At 37.5% G+C, this 14,638-nt stretch overlaps 1 protein-coding gene across 2 annotated transcripts in view; it reads left to right on the plus strand.

Moving 5' to 3' along the window:
• Window positions 1-12,758, plus strand: part of SLC22A16 (solute carrier family 22 member 16) — a 38,206-nt gene extending 25,448 nt beyond the window's left edge. Inside the window, exons 5-9 of one of the 2 annotated variants that reach the window (XR_012622569.1) lie at window positions 1,677-1,804; window positions 2,197-2,306; window positions 2,807-2,906; window positions 3,509-3,618; window positions 7,949-8,032. Coding sequence is in view for 1 of the 2 variants with exons in the window: in XM_074819334.1 (XP_074675435.1) it covers window positions 1,677-1,804; window positions 2,197-2,306; window positions 2,807-2,906; window positions 7,949-8,161 (551 nt within the window). In the remaining variant the exon portion in view is untranslated. Of the gene's footprint in view, window positions 1-1,676; window positions 1,805-2,196; window positions 2,307-2,806; window positions 2,907-3,508; window positions 3,619-7,948 lie in introns of both variants that reach the window. The other variant, XM_074819334.1, reaches the window with a different exon arrangement.
• Window positions 12,759-14,638: the final 1,880 nt, after the last annotated feature.

Consider the following 14,638-nt stretch of genomic DNA (forward strand, 5'->3'; position numbering starts at 1 on the left):
CACTGTTTCTGAAAAAAAAAGATAATTTAAAATTCATTAGGGTACAAAATTCTTCTCCATCTGTCTCTGTGATTGTAAAACCATATTCTGCTTGTCTCCTCTTTGCCCTGCAAGCATGTAGCAGATCCACACAAACACCAAGGGTAGCAGACCAGAAACACAAAATTCACACAGCTCTGTTAAAGGCAAAACTGTATAGAAAATAGATTCATAATTCTCAGAAGCAAGAGTAATTTTAGTTTTCTCAAAAGTATATTTTTAACTTAGTTGTAGTATTCTTTTAATTTTGTCAGTCTAACTGTAATCTTCCTCTGGTATGTAAGTTGTTTATAAAGGCAACTCAGTGCATTCAAGGCCTGATCCAAAGTTTGTTAAGATCAGTGGAAATATTCCATTGACTTCAGAAGACTCTAGATCAGGCACGCAGCTCTGAGCCAGCAAAGAATTAAATCATGCACTTTGCTTTATGCAGCTGAGTACTCTCAGTAAAGTGAATGTGACTGTTCATGTACATAAGCACACAGAAGGACTGGGAGTCCCATGAATTCAGTTTGTGTTGTCACATTTTATACTGTATTAGTAGACTGATGTGTTGAAGAGTGGATGCTAGTATTGCACAGGTAACTAAACTGTTACGGTGGAGTAACACCGTGCGTAAATCACCATATCCACCTCTTCCTTAAATACTTTAGCAGACTAACAAATATCGAATAATTGCAACCTGCTTTGACCAACACAAGCCCAAAAGGTTGTTTCCTGATATAGGTATATTGACATACTGTACGTGCTTAGTAAAGGAATGCAACCTATTTGTTCAGGGCTGTATCTTACGTTCTTCCTTGAATTTACATTGGACATTATAGCATTCTTCATGAGCAAGTGGTTTAAAACATGTCCAAACTGGCTTAGGCTCAGTATAATTTGTCCAGGGGCAAACCATGCTTACACAGGGTTTGTGAACAGTCCTGGCCAAACGCCAGTTCCTTTAGAGCTGCAGAAGTTTTTCTCTGGAAAGAGACATTAGGAAGAGACAATCTGAGTAAGAGTGGGGTTTTGTAAGAAGCTGCCCTCTTTTTAATGGAGAAGAGGGAAAGCTGGAACCCCATTCTCTGTATTTGTGAAACTGACTCAGGAAACCAGACCTGGAGAGACCTTGCTTGCCTTTTACATTGGGGTGATTTGGGGCTGAAGCTCGGGGAAGCGCCTGTGTCTTCAGTTCTGTGTCCACGTGGAAGCTGGAAAATCCTGAGAGGTGTGTCAGTGTGAGGCTAGTAAGATTCCTTGAGGGCATGCTTAAGCTGTTGATGTGAAAATACCTGAAGCAGAAGAGCAGCAAATGGAGAGCTTTCAGTCACAAGTGCCAGTGTCATAAAAGCAGGAACATGGTCTTGCTGTTTTCTGTAATTTTCCACCCCAAAGAGAATTGGAACTGCTCTGCTCTGTGAAACCCTTTTCCCTTTTCCTTCTCCATCCCTCACTACCGTATTTTAGACCATGTTTTCTGCCTTCTGTTGCCATTTCTGTTACCAAAGGAACTAGCCCAACACACTGATTATCTCTAGATTTCACTTATTTATTATCCCATAGATTGAATTAATGCTCATAAAGAGGAAGTTAGAGTTATAACATGAATATGTGTAATCATGACTTAAAATGAAATAATTTCATACTGACAGGTGCTGTGGAGTTGCCTTGCTATATCGTTGCTTGCATTGGGATGGACAAACTGGGAAGGAGAAACACACTCATTCCGTTTCTTATTTTAAGTGCACTGATCTGTGTTTTAATTATGTTCATACCTCAGGTTAGTCATGTATTGTTGAAAGTGTTCCTATAGTAGAAATTAATTTTAAAGGCTTTTAAGTCTGTAGATGCAGCTGCTCTTTCTAAATCATATAGTTGATTAAAGGCTGTTTTTAAATCGCAGCTGCCAGTCTAAGATAGATTTCTGTATTTTCAGTACAGGTTTCACTATCATTGCTAGAGTCACATGAAAAATGTTCCCAGGGCTTCAGTGAAACGGAACTGGTGAAAAGTGATATGGAGACTAGTTACTTATTGAGACCAATTTTAAAAAAACAAGCAATAAGTATTGCTTATTGTTTAAAGAAGGGTCACAACTTTTCAAGGATTTAAATTAATTTTGGAACAGTGTTATTTTCTGGTGATTTATTTATTTGTGCTCTCTTTCAATAGGATTTCAATATATTAATTATCTTAGCAAATATGGCTGGAAAATTTTCAATAGGTGTGGCATTTGGCCTTATATATCTCTACACAGCAGAATTGTACCCCACAATTGTAAGGTAAGAACTTTCACCAGTCAGGTATTTTTCATTACTTTGTTGTTTATCCTTTCCTTTGTTGTGCTTCTGTGCAAGATCTGGCAGCTCTTGGCATCAGTGGCGGTGATCTGAAAGACTTGGGATGGGATGAGTTCCTCAGCTGCTTCAGAGTTGTCTAGTGTTTGGCTGTACCATAATTTTTCATTTGTTTTTCATTCCATGTGCATTGATTGGTTTCATTGGGGAACTAGAAGAATACTCAGTACTTTCTTAAACATTATCTATGCCTTTCTTACAAGTCCTGGTTGTTCATCCTGTGGTCTATGCTGAATGATGATTATATTTTTAATTATAGAAGCAGCTGAATTTCACTACAATATAAATTTACATTGGCATAGCAATAGCTTCTTAGTATAATTGCTTAAAGACACACACCCTACTGATGTTTTAAGTGTCTGTGCATTTCTAATTGTTTCCTTTATCTGCCAGAATTCTTATCAAAGTCTTTGTTTTATGTGTAGATCACTTGCTGTTGGAAGTGGAAGCATGATGTGCCGTGTAGGAAGTGTGGTTGCTCCTTTCTGTGTGTATCTGAGAAGTGTTTGGATTTTCATGCCACTTGTAAGTATGTCTTTTAATAGTGAATGTTTCTGGTTTGGAAAAGGCATATGTGTCACTTGTTTTCTTAGGAATCAAAAGCTGAACTTCTGTTTTGAAAAGGAAATTGAGTGAACCATTGTTCTAAATTTTAAATCTCAAAGATTAGTAACTTCATATTGTTAAAAATGTGCACATAAAGCAAAAGGGAGACTTTGAGTCACTGAAATCTTCTGAAGTGTTTTTATGATAGAAGAGATAAAAATACTTATGCACTGAATCCTAGTAGAAAATTGATAAAAATATTTTCCATAAAAATATACTTAATCTACAGTGTAACATTTAGGAAGTGTCTTAGTCCATACATTTTTACTCTTCAGGCCTAGCAGTTCTTGACCATGCTTCTGATTTATTCTTACCCTTTTTCAAAGGCATAGTTCTTTCATTCTTGAAATTCACCATGGGTGACTGTTTTTTCTTATATTATTCCTTAATCTTTTCCATGGTTTCCCTGAGACATTGCATCTTTGGTATAGCCTTCCAAAAGATCAAGAATGTCTTATGCTTACTATATTTGGTGTTCACAGCTGTCCCAAAGCTCCCTTTTTGTGTTTTTCATTTACAAGAACTGAACAAAACAATGAAATAGGAAAAGAGAAGCAAATGGTATATCGATGAGGTTCACAGTGACTTTGACAAGCAACAGGACGTTGGATTCATCAAGCATATCCTACTTGTAGGTAACTACAGGTCATGCTACCACTAGGTTTTGTCTTCTACCAACAGTTGCCTCAGAAAAACAGAGGTGGGACCATTCCTTTGTGGACTTTGGGCATTTTGTCTGCATTATCTAGCATCAGATCCATTTTGGACAAAATATTTTAAGTATTTCCTGCTCACAGATTAATCACATTTCTTCATTACATTTCTGTTATGAAGCATTTGCTGCTTAGAAATCCTGCAGCTATTCAATCCCTTTTTTCTCCTGAAGGATAATATATGCCCATATATGTAAAAATAGAAGGTATTCCAAAGTTTATGTTAAAGCTTTAAGTGGAGAAGAGTTTATTAATAATTTTAAAATAGTTTGAGTTCTTTAAAAACCCCTTAGAATTCACTGTGACTAGCACACCAATGTTATACATAGATTACACATGTCAGAAGGTAAAAATGTAATTGGATGTGTCTTTAACCTGGATTCTTACTCTAATTTTGTCCACCGCATTGGAATTTCCTGAAAAAGTGGCATTATGTCTTTTTGATTTTGCAACTATAAAATCTTCAATTATAGATGCTAGAGATTGGTTTCAGAGAATTCTTGGGAACTCATTTCATTATTTAAATTAATGATTTTCAGTCATTTTGGATGAAAATTAAGAGGATGAAGGAGACCACAAATTAATTTATTCCCTCAAGCTCCTAAAAAATGTTTTATTTCTTAATAATGGCCCCATACAAACCAAGATATCATTCCAGAAGAGCTGAAGAAACATTTGCACAGCAGAGTGGTCATGGGAGAACATTCTTTTTCTCTTGTCAGCCTTTACTGGCTGAGATAAGCTTTATCTGTGCAAAAGTGCTGCAGTTAAACCACAGATGGGGAATGCTCAAAGATGCTGGAGAGCAGTGCAAATGGCAGTATAAACAGAGGAATTATTTCAGCTATGAACAACCCTCAGTGTACAAAAAGTATCCAGAGTATTTGTAGAGTTGTGTAGTTGTTCAGAGTGAATGTTTTCATTATTGGCTCCTATTATAAAACATTTGTCAGTTTATTACATAGGCTTGTCTTGAGTTGGAGCATAGTGTGCCAAGTCTCAGGTCACCTAAGTGTTTTGAAATGGAAATGAAATGAAATGGATTACATTTGTAAGTAAACTGGTATACATCATGTTGATCTGTTGTATACACCACACATTGTCAAGCAGTTAGTACTGCTATTTGTTTGACAATCTGCTTCATGCAGTTATGCCACCTGTGAGTAATGCAAGCATCTCATTTGAACGCCTATAAATCGAATAACTTGACAAATATGTTTTTCATGTGACAACTTTGTATAAAACTTACAGTAAAGCACCTGCTCCATGTATAACCTATTTCTGTTTCTCAGCTGTTAAGAATTATGTTACAGTAGCCCTTTAACAGACTTCATTTTTCTCTCAGATAAACCATAAATTATAAATGAAAAAAAACTCCACAGAGGTCAGTAAAGTTAAATGAATGCAAATCCTGTGTCTAATACTAGTGGATTTTCAGGACAAAATTTAACCTTTTTTTGTTGAAGTAGGAATTTTGTAAGTAAGGTCACATTTTAGGTTGATTCAGAGCCATCAGATGTGGATATAAATATAAATAGGAGACTAGAATAATAATTTGTTCTCAGAAGTAGAAGTATTATTTTGTAAGGGTATTTAATTCAAATTATCTTCTGTTCTAGACTAAATATATTAAGTCCTTGTCTTAGGTCACTGTGAAATTAAAATTGTTGCTCCGGGTAGGGAGGAGGACATATGAAAAATCGTGGTAAATCTTTTTTTGAACTTCTTTATGGTAGCTGTTAGAAGCTGCTGGCTGTACTGATGTGTTGGGAATACGTTGAGAGTCTGACTAAGCAGAAAGACAGATTTCAAATTAAGACCCTGAAAAAACAATGAATTTAAGTGGGTACTCCTGTCAAATTAACTTCAGTGGAGCTTAAATATCCTTAAATACTTTGTACTATAGTACACGAATTTAACTAATTGACTATATCAGAAGAACATTTTCTCTTGCTGAATTATATATGTAAAATTGTACATACCTGCAAAATGTACACATTTGTTATGAGCAAGCAAAGGGCTAAATTGTATCAGGTGCCTCATGAAAAAACATGCCAAGATAAGACTGCAAAAGACTTGCTTTGACTAAATATGAGTAATATCATTGATAAGTCTGGTCACTGCCCCTGAAAAGGTAGATGACTTTTGAGAAGTCTTTTCATTAATATACTGTGACATAATTGTTTTATATTCTGGTTTTCATAGGAAGTATTGGAAGATGCTTTGTAGGACCAGGGAGAAGGGAAACACTGAATTAGTTGGCATGCAGCAGCTTTCACATTGAAAAAAAGAAAACACATGATGGAGTAGAGTTAAGAGAGCTGAGATGAAAAGGCAGGAAAGATGGTAGTGTGTACACTTACAGAATAGTGAGAGTTTGTAGGGGAAAAGGAGATAGATTCATGAGGAAGGAAAACATGAGAAGAATGCAAAAACTAAAAGATTAACCAAAACAGAGAAGAGACACATACTCAAAGCACACAGTGTTGCTTTAGCCTTGTTCTGTTGGGCCTCAATAGTGACCCTGTTCTCATAAACTCCAATGTATGGGCGTCCATAAGCTTTAATATCCTTTGCAGCCCTCAATATCCTCAAATATAAACTTAAGACAGCCTAAAGGATGTGCATAAGAGAGGTTACTGTGGAATAGCTGCCATGTGTCAATTCATCCTGTCTTGCCATGGCAGAAAATCAGGTTTTAATAGTGAAGAAGAGTTCTGACACTCAGAGGTGAGACTTTTAATATTTTGGAATATATTTTTAAATATCACTCCTGCCACATATATACGTCTACAAAGATTTCCCTCAGTTTGTCACTTTGTGCCATTTCCTCTGGTCCTATTACTGCTAAGAATTTTTTTTTTTTCATGGTAAGAGCATGACTTTTATTTTCACTGTAGTTAGTAGTATTCAACAGTATTTTGCTTTATTTTTTATTTTGTCAGCCTCTGTATTTAATACAAATGCAAAAAGAGTGTGTACAACAGTGTTAATTCTGCTTCTCAAAAGAGCGCTTGAGACAAGCTGTCTCTTCTTTTGGAGGGAGGGAAGGCAAAAGCAGCATGGTGCATATGCATGAAAATAGCACCGTTCAAGGTTACAATGGAGAGTTCCAATTTTAAAGCACCTTTCTGACTTAAAGAGAAAGTCTGGCATGGCTGCAGATGGTAGCTGGCCAGTTCTTGTCTCAAGCTCTGTGTGAGAGACATAGGCATAGTAGTTCCAAATGTTCTTTCTCACACTTGGCAAGAAAGTATTAAACAAACAGGACAGATCTGAGAATCAGCATAGGGCAAGATAAGGATAATACAGTATCAAAGTGCACAGTCATGAAATGGAAAAACACTGAGGCCAGGCATGATGTACTGTGTGGAAGCATTTCTATGAAGAGAGATTTGGGTCTTGGAAGAATGTCAGGTTTTTAATGCTGTTCTGTACTTCAGAGGAGGAAAGTGAATTGTTCTCATTGAACAAGACACAGAAATGAAAGGAAAGATACTCCTGGAGCATGTGTGTGCTTCTGTATCTACCCCACATGATCCTGATTCTTGCACCACTGGTGCTGAAGTAAGCTGTCATTACAGAACTGTGTACACCATGGACAAATCCAAGATGTGATCCCAGTGCAAATGTCAGTAGACGCCTGCACCCCTAACAGCTCTTCGAAACTGAGTTTAGCAAGTATTCCTGTTGAGAGCTAGCTTGATATCTGCTGAAGAGCTCTCCTGAGCAGGGATGTGCACTTTTGTGGCTCCAGGCCAACAAGCAATACAGAGAAATTCTGGTTGGGCTATGTGCAGGAGGAACAGGCACACAGGTACAGGGGAATATCTTCAGGAGCTGGAGTGTGAATTGAGATTGCAGGTGGCAGGGAAATTGTACCCCTATGAACATGCATGTAAAAATACATGTATGCAATCCTAGAGTCAGTTCTTAAATACATGCCTGATAGTAGAAATACCAAATGAAGATATAGGTATTTTCTCAAACAGAATTATTCCTGCTTGCACTGTATTGATCCCCCTTGTGAACAAAAATGCTTCACTTGCTCTTCATTAATTCTACTGCACAGTCTTTCATTTATGCAACAAAAAAGGCAGATCTTTTATACAGTCAACATTTAAGACTTACAGTATTTGCTTTACATCACATTTCCTTGTGCTTTATTTTAAATGAACTCTCAAGATCAAAGGTATGCATAACTTGAAAGACATTTCTACCTTTACAGCTACTGTTTATTTCTTCTAGTTGCTTGTTGGAATCATGGCTCTTCTGAGTGGAATATTAACAATAATGCTTCCAGAAACACTGGGAAAACCATTGACTAATACTTTGGTGGAAGCTACAGAACTGGGAAGAAACAAGAAAAGCTGTTCAGAAAAGACTCTTCCGGCACACAGCGGTGCAGCATTAGAAAAGATAGAGATGTTTGGTCAAGAAATAGTGAGCACTGAGAAATAAAGCAACAGCAAAATGGCTGTTCCCAATTTTAATCATTATCTAATTTATAATATTTTTTTATTCAAAAAATGTGACTGTTCTATAATATCTGTGCCTTTTACTTTGTATCCAGTCTTGCCTTTTCAATAGAGCAAGTATATAAAACCCTTTCCATGTGACTGAGGTACTGCAGAAAAATTGAAAGGATTTCTAGATCCCTTGTCAAACTTACCCAGACTTTAGAAAACCTATTTGACTTGCTGTGACTAGTTGGAATGATTACTCTAAATGTTGGAACCTACCTGATTACACGTATGTAAAAAATATGCCAAATCTTTGCTTCACATTTTCTGCAGTTAGATTTGTAAACCCACCACAAAGTGCCCTGTCAGCTCTTGTCCTGTTGCAGCTGACAGTTACAGGCTTGAGACTTCAAAACACGGTAAACTCAGACAGTTATAATTCAAGAGAGAAGCCTTAACAGTGCATCCAGTTATATCAATAATTTTAAAGTTAAACTAATTTGTTCTTTTTTTTCAAGTTTCCTACTAGAAAAGGTGCCATTGCTAACAAAAGAAAGTATTCTGTGGAACAGCTTCTGACTGAAAAAATAATACTAAGTTTGCAAAATGTGCAAATAGTTTCTATATTCATTCTGTTGAATGGCAAATGGTTTTTTATTACTGGTTTAGAAAAAAATGTTCACTGGATCTACTGCTGTCTTAGTAAGTTCTTTTCAGTTTAGGTAAAACTAAAATGCCTGATGCCTTTGAAAGTCATATTCATTCCAGACTGTTATTTCAGTGCTCCCCTTCTCACTTATTTCAGCTCAGATCTAGCGTCAGATTCTTCATAACTTTTAGGAGATGCACCAGCAACTTTGCCTAATGCCTCCATCAAGGCCTTCTCAGTCGTCAGCGGAAAAGAATAAACGGCGTGTGAGTCTTACTCAGGCTCCCTGCACAGAGCTGGACTTGGTCATTAATGAATGTTTAGTAGATGTGGTATCTACACACCATTTTTCTCATAGATCAGCTGTCTGTAGCTCATTTTTTCTTTATGCCACACAAAATCAGTTAGAAAAATATAATTTTAAAAATGGTAGCTGGAGGACACTGATCAGTAGAAGAGTTACCCGTTACTCTAGTAGTTTTAGTCAAAGTGTTTGTAAATGTCCCACTGTTATTACACCTTATGTGTGCATCAACACACTTACTTGCTGGTGCAGTGATTCTGCCTTATGACTGTGGACCACAGAAAACTGATAGATAGGAATGCATCATTCTGGCTTCTACTTTTATGGCGTTCTGACCCATCTCCCCTTTTTTAGTCTACCTCCATTCCTGGGGGTTTCTTCCTTGCTGGAGGTTCTGTATCCTCTTCGCTTGGCCACTCTTGGTTTGAGGGGAGCAGCACAGGAACCTCCTGCGTGTCTGGGTTCAGACAGCCCTCTCTTGCCTGGGCTGTGTGAACCTTGTCATCCCTGGTTTGAAATAAGAGTTTTTCTCATCTTAGGCACCTACTCTCATGCTAGCTAGTACGATCTCATCAAAACAAGTCTTCCTTGTTTAATTCTTTGCCCTGTACCCCAAAATAAGGCATCTATATTACTGTAGATAAATATTCTATATGCTCTAGAGCTTAATGGTCACACTTGTCAATTATATCTGCACAGTCATATTAGTTTCAATGACTTCTGAAACCAGAATAATGGTTTATATCCCCTTTAGAAAAGATTTTTCTCTTCACTGCACTGTCCTATAGTGTCAAGTAGCATTTTGGTCCTGGTATTAGGACAAAATCATATCCTATATGAGGACTAACATGCTTCAAAGCAAGCAAAAATCAGTAAGTTTAAGTTTGGGGAGTTTCTGTGTGATAATTACATGGAAAACAGAAAGGAATCTCTATGCTCCCTTCAATTCTGTGGGTGTTCTGGTATTTGCAGAGAAAACCTTCAAAGAGAACTGCATAGAATGCTATGGCTTCTGTCCAGATATATTAGTTCAGCAAAAGCATGTGCTTAACCTTACCCGTGTGAGTAATCGCATCATTATTCAGAGAACAACTTGAATACATACTTTGATGACTAAAGATAGGATTACTCACATGCTGTGGCTTTTTATTTTGATGAAGAGCAGACCTAGTATTCTTCCACTGCTTTCAGATCCCCCTCCACTTCCCAGGGCAGGACAACTACTCTTATCTGCAAGATCTGTTGCCAAACCCTGCATGCCCTGCCTTAAACAAGGGTTTAATCATTCTAAAAAAGAAAACGTCATGCAGTACATCTAACAAGAAATTAAACTGGTACTGTTTGACATTACAACCACCCTCGTCCCCTCCCCCAAGCTCCAAATAATTGCATTATTTTGAGGTTCTTTCACACTGATCCTCCCTCTTTTATTAGTACAAGGTCCTATCTTAAACTCCTTAGTCTTGAGTGCTGGGGACAGTACAGTCTGTTTCTCACAAGGCACTAAAGAACAATTAAATTTTTCTAGTTCCTTACCTGTGGAATAACTGATTTTGGGGTTACCCTGCTAAGAACAGTCAATTTGCCTTGAGCGATTCAGGACCTGGTCATCTGTAATCAGTGTATATAAGGTGAAGAAAAAAAGATAAAAGCAAAAATGATACTGAGCAATGCTTACAGGCCAAAATTTAAAGATGATTCTAAAACACAGTGTAGCTTGAATGGCTTTTAACCCTGAAAGCCAGTTCCTTCTGTTACTGAAGTCAGTTGGTATTTGGTCTGATTCAAATGAGACCTGAATTTCCCTGAACGAATGATGTTACCTTTTTTCCCTAGAAATAAAAAGTTTATTGATCTACAGGTACACTTTTTGTGATTTTATGCATAAATGCCTTGGGGTATCCTATTCTTTAACCTGAGGAAGCATATTACTATAAAAAAGGAAATAGCATGTGTCTATACGTCTCTAGCATTTCCATTTGCTTGTTTTTTCCATATGGACAAAAATACGTTTAACACTAGTCATACATTATAAACGTAGCATAAACAGGGTGAGTTGATTTCTTTCTCTTAAATATTCATACGTTATCTAAATTCTCTCACAAGAGAGCACTGAGTTTGGGAACAAATGCTTCTGTTCCTGTGGGGCATATTTCCCTCTTGTTGCTCATAAAAAGAATCCCTTTTCATAATTTCTTATCTGAGTCTTTTAAGTTCTTTTATGCTTGTGTTTGTTTTCTCTGTCTTAGTGCAAATTTATTGTGCTGATCAATGTCTCTGGAGTTACATAATGGTTTTGTGAGATACTGGATTAGAATGCTTGTCTGTCTTAATTGCTGGTCACTATTGCACAAGGACAAATGTTTTTGTCCTAAGTTTGGTATCATGTTTTATTAGACAGTCTTGCAGTTTGTTAAGGACATAGTTTCTGGGTTGAATCTAGGATTAAGAGCAATTATCATTAGTTTAATGATAACTAATGAAAAATAGTAAATGCGTTTGATATTTTGAATCTGTATTTTAAAACTATGTGAAATGATGTATTATTTTCTACTTTAACGGCTCACTTTAATTTTTTTGTGCAAATTTCTATAGTTTAAACAACTATGTAGAAAAAAAAAACCTATGCAAACTATGTGCAGTCCGTCAAATGCTTTGGGTGGTACCCTGAATGTCTGAACAAGGGGGTGAATCCTGCCAGAAGGCTGAGGGCTTTTGTGTAATGGCTCTGTGGAAACAGAAGATGGTCTGACATCCCAGCTGTGGGATGGAGTGGAGAACTCATTGGCATTCTCCTGTAGCTTTCACAGCTTATTTTTACCAACTCCTTAGGTGCAGTCACTTAGGAAGCCTCCACCACATTGGGCTCAGCAACATGCAAGGCCTCTGAGTGCCTTTTGCAAGGACCTATAAAAAAGTGAGGTCACTTGCACCATGAAGGCATGATGCCAGAAAGGCATTTGTGGCTGCGAAAAGGAGGGTTTGGATTCATCCTGTGCTGTTTACAAACATCTTAAAGATGCTTGTCTGAATCCCAGAACAGATTCATAGGGAAGAAATCAAACTCAAGTATTAAAAGAAAAAAAAGATGAGTGTTGGCAAAGGGACAAGTTTATTCTAGCAGGAAAAATTCTGCTAAATGCAGTCAAGCAGTATCTGCATTGTTACATCTCTCATGAAGAAAGATTACAGCACATTTATGTACTGGAAACCTAATAATGTTGTGCAAGATTCTGTATCAGGTGGAGTGTGCATTTTGGTAACATGGGGGAGTATGTACTCATAGAAAGGAGTTTGTTTGCCCAGAATATGTGGATTTAATACAATATATGTTAATGTTTTTGATGTGTATTTATTTGCAATTATGTGCGAGAATAAAGTCAAACACACGTTATTTAATCTTTACACCTTTACAAAATTTAATGAACTCCTATCACCAACTCGGTTTGGCACATGCTCCCTTGTAGGAGCTGGGCTGGTGCTTTGGCATTCCACAGAGATCCCATGGTTTAGTCTGCCAAGTATCATGTGTGTGTCTTTTCCCTGTTTGTGCTGGCATGTGTAAATCAAGGTTTGGGTAATGTGTTAGGTGGTGACTGTGACAAAATGCACATTAAAAATTTGACGTGTTTTGCATTTCAATTGCAGGAAGAATATGATTCTTTTTTGCCTTTATTTGTGTAAGCTGACTGGGGCAGTAGTCCCTCGGACACATTCAGTAGTGACAAAAATAGCTGCAGATATTGTAGAATGGGTATAAATTGATCAGAAAAGAGAGTAGGTGACTACAGGAATGACAAAACAATTTAACTTGTAACCACTTGGTGTTCAGTGGATGTGAAAACTAACTGTAACTTCCTCATGCAGGAACTGGAGTGGACAGACAGTGCAAGGAAAATGAGAATTGCAGCAATTTATAGCCCTATTCTTTGTGATTTGTCCCCTTAGCCCTTCTCAGTCACCTATTTATTTTTCACTTCCCTTAAATCTCTAATTAGTGCAAATTACTCAATTTTCCATGCATATTTTATTAATCTTATGTTTTCTGATTAAGTTACACCCATCACTTGGCTCCATCATTCGTGTTTTAATGGCTCTACATGTCCTTGCCAGGTGATTTAGGTTCCTCCCTGAAAGTAACCATAGTGAATGGTTCAAATATTTGTTTGCTAAACTTGAGAAATTTGAATCATCCCTGAGATACTGATTTCAAGAGCACTTGAGTTCAGTCAAGCAGAGAAAAATCAAGTCTGAAAAGTATACCTCAAATGGGGAAGTATCCTTTTTTCATATGACTGATATATAAAAATGACTGCAGAGAGGTTTGTACACAAAACCAGCTCTTTTAAAGAAATTACTAACCCAGGTTTATGAATAATCAGAAGTAATGGAGAATATCTCATTTAGTGACAAACCAGCTCTTCTCTCTCTGCATTCCTGTCTAACACACAGGCTTGGATACTGCTTGGGTGTTTGTTGCAGATGAGTAGGATCCAGCCCTGGAGTGCTCACAAGCATCTAGTTATTAACATTGCCTTATAATGTTCCATGTGGAGATGAACTGCCTTGCACAGCAATAAGAAAAAACCAGCACCCAGGGGTGATCCTTGTGAAGATTCTGCCCACGGTCTCGTTACCAGCGATGAGAACGAAAAGCAGTTTTGACTGAGGTGATCATGAACATAACAAAAGACCCAGCGATAAATGGGCAATCTCTCAGTAAATGTTTTCACAGAGCTTTTCATAGGAATGTCAGTACTGCCGGTATCTTCCTCATATTGAGAGAATTCCCCCAGAAGTAAGTAAATAATATGGGAAAACAGCAAAATGAGGAGCACCTTAACCTCTTTGCTGAAATGGTAACTTGCCATGGACACTGATGTTTGACTTGATCTTTGAACTGTCTAAAGAAGTGGCAGAGAAGGGATCCATGTCATTCATAAGATCAGAAATAGGTCAGCACTACTGTGTTGACAGAGGTAATTTCTGTTTATCTTTACTGCTCTATTCAGGAGAGTACACAAAGCAAAGGGAATGCTAAGGTAAAGGGAAACACTTCTTAAGCACTGCTCAAGCTGTGCTGGTGGTGTGCTAGGATGCCACTGCTGGTCATTGTTCAGGAACAGCTCCAAGTATGATCAGGGCTGTGTTTGTTCTATGCCAGAAGGCTGGTGCTCCCTTCCTGAGTGACCAAATCATGACTTGCACTCAGTCAAAGGATGCAATAGCCACTATCGCAGAGTACGTCAGGAGTGTCCTCAAAATACAAATAGGTGAATGTTGCACGTGGAATACTATTTAGCCAATTATTTGTTAGTTCAAAATTAGATACTTTGCACAATACACAGAAGAAAATATACACAAACATCCAGGGAGTCTTTAGCAGTTGGGCTGCTATGCAGATCTTCTTTTTCCCATCTTTCATGAGAGAGCACCAACATCTGTAGCAACTTCTCATATCTTGAAGGCCTCAATACAGAATGGCTCATCTTCAGTTAATTGGGGCTCTGGGAGTTAGACCA

The sequence above is a fragment of the Strix aluco genome, chromosome 3 (genome assembly GCF_031877795.1).
Source record: "Strix aluco isolate bStrAlu1 chromosome 3, bStrAlu1.hap1, whole genome shotgun sequence".
NCBI lineage: Eukaryota > Metazoa > Chordata > Aves > Strigiformes > Strigidae > Strix > Strix aluco.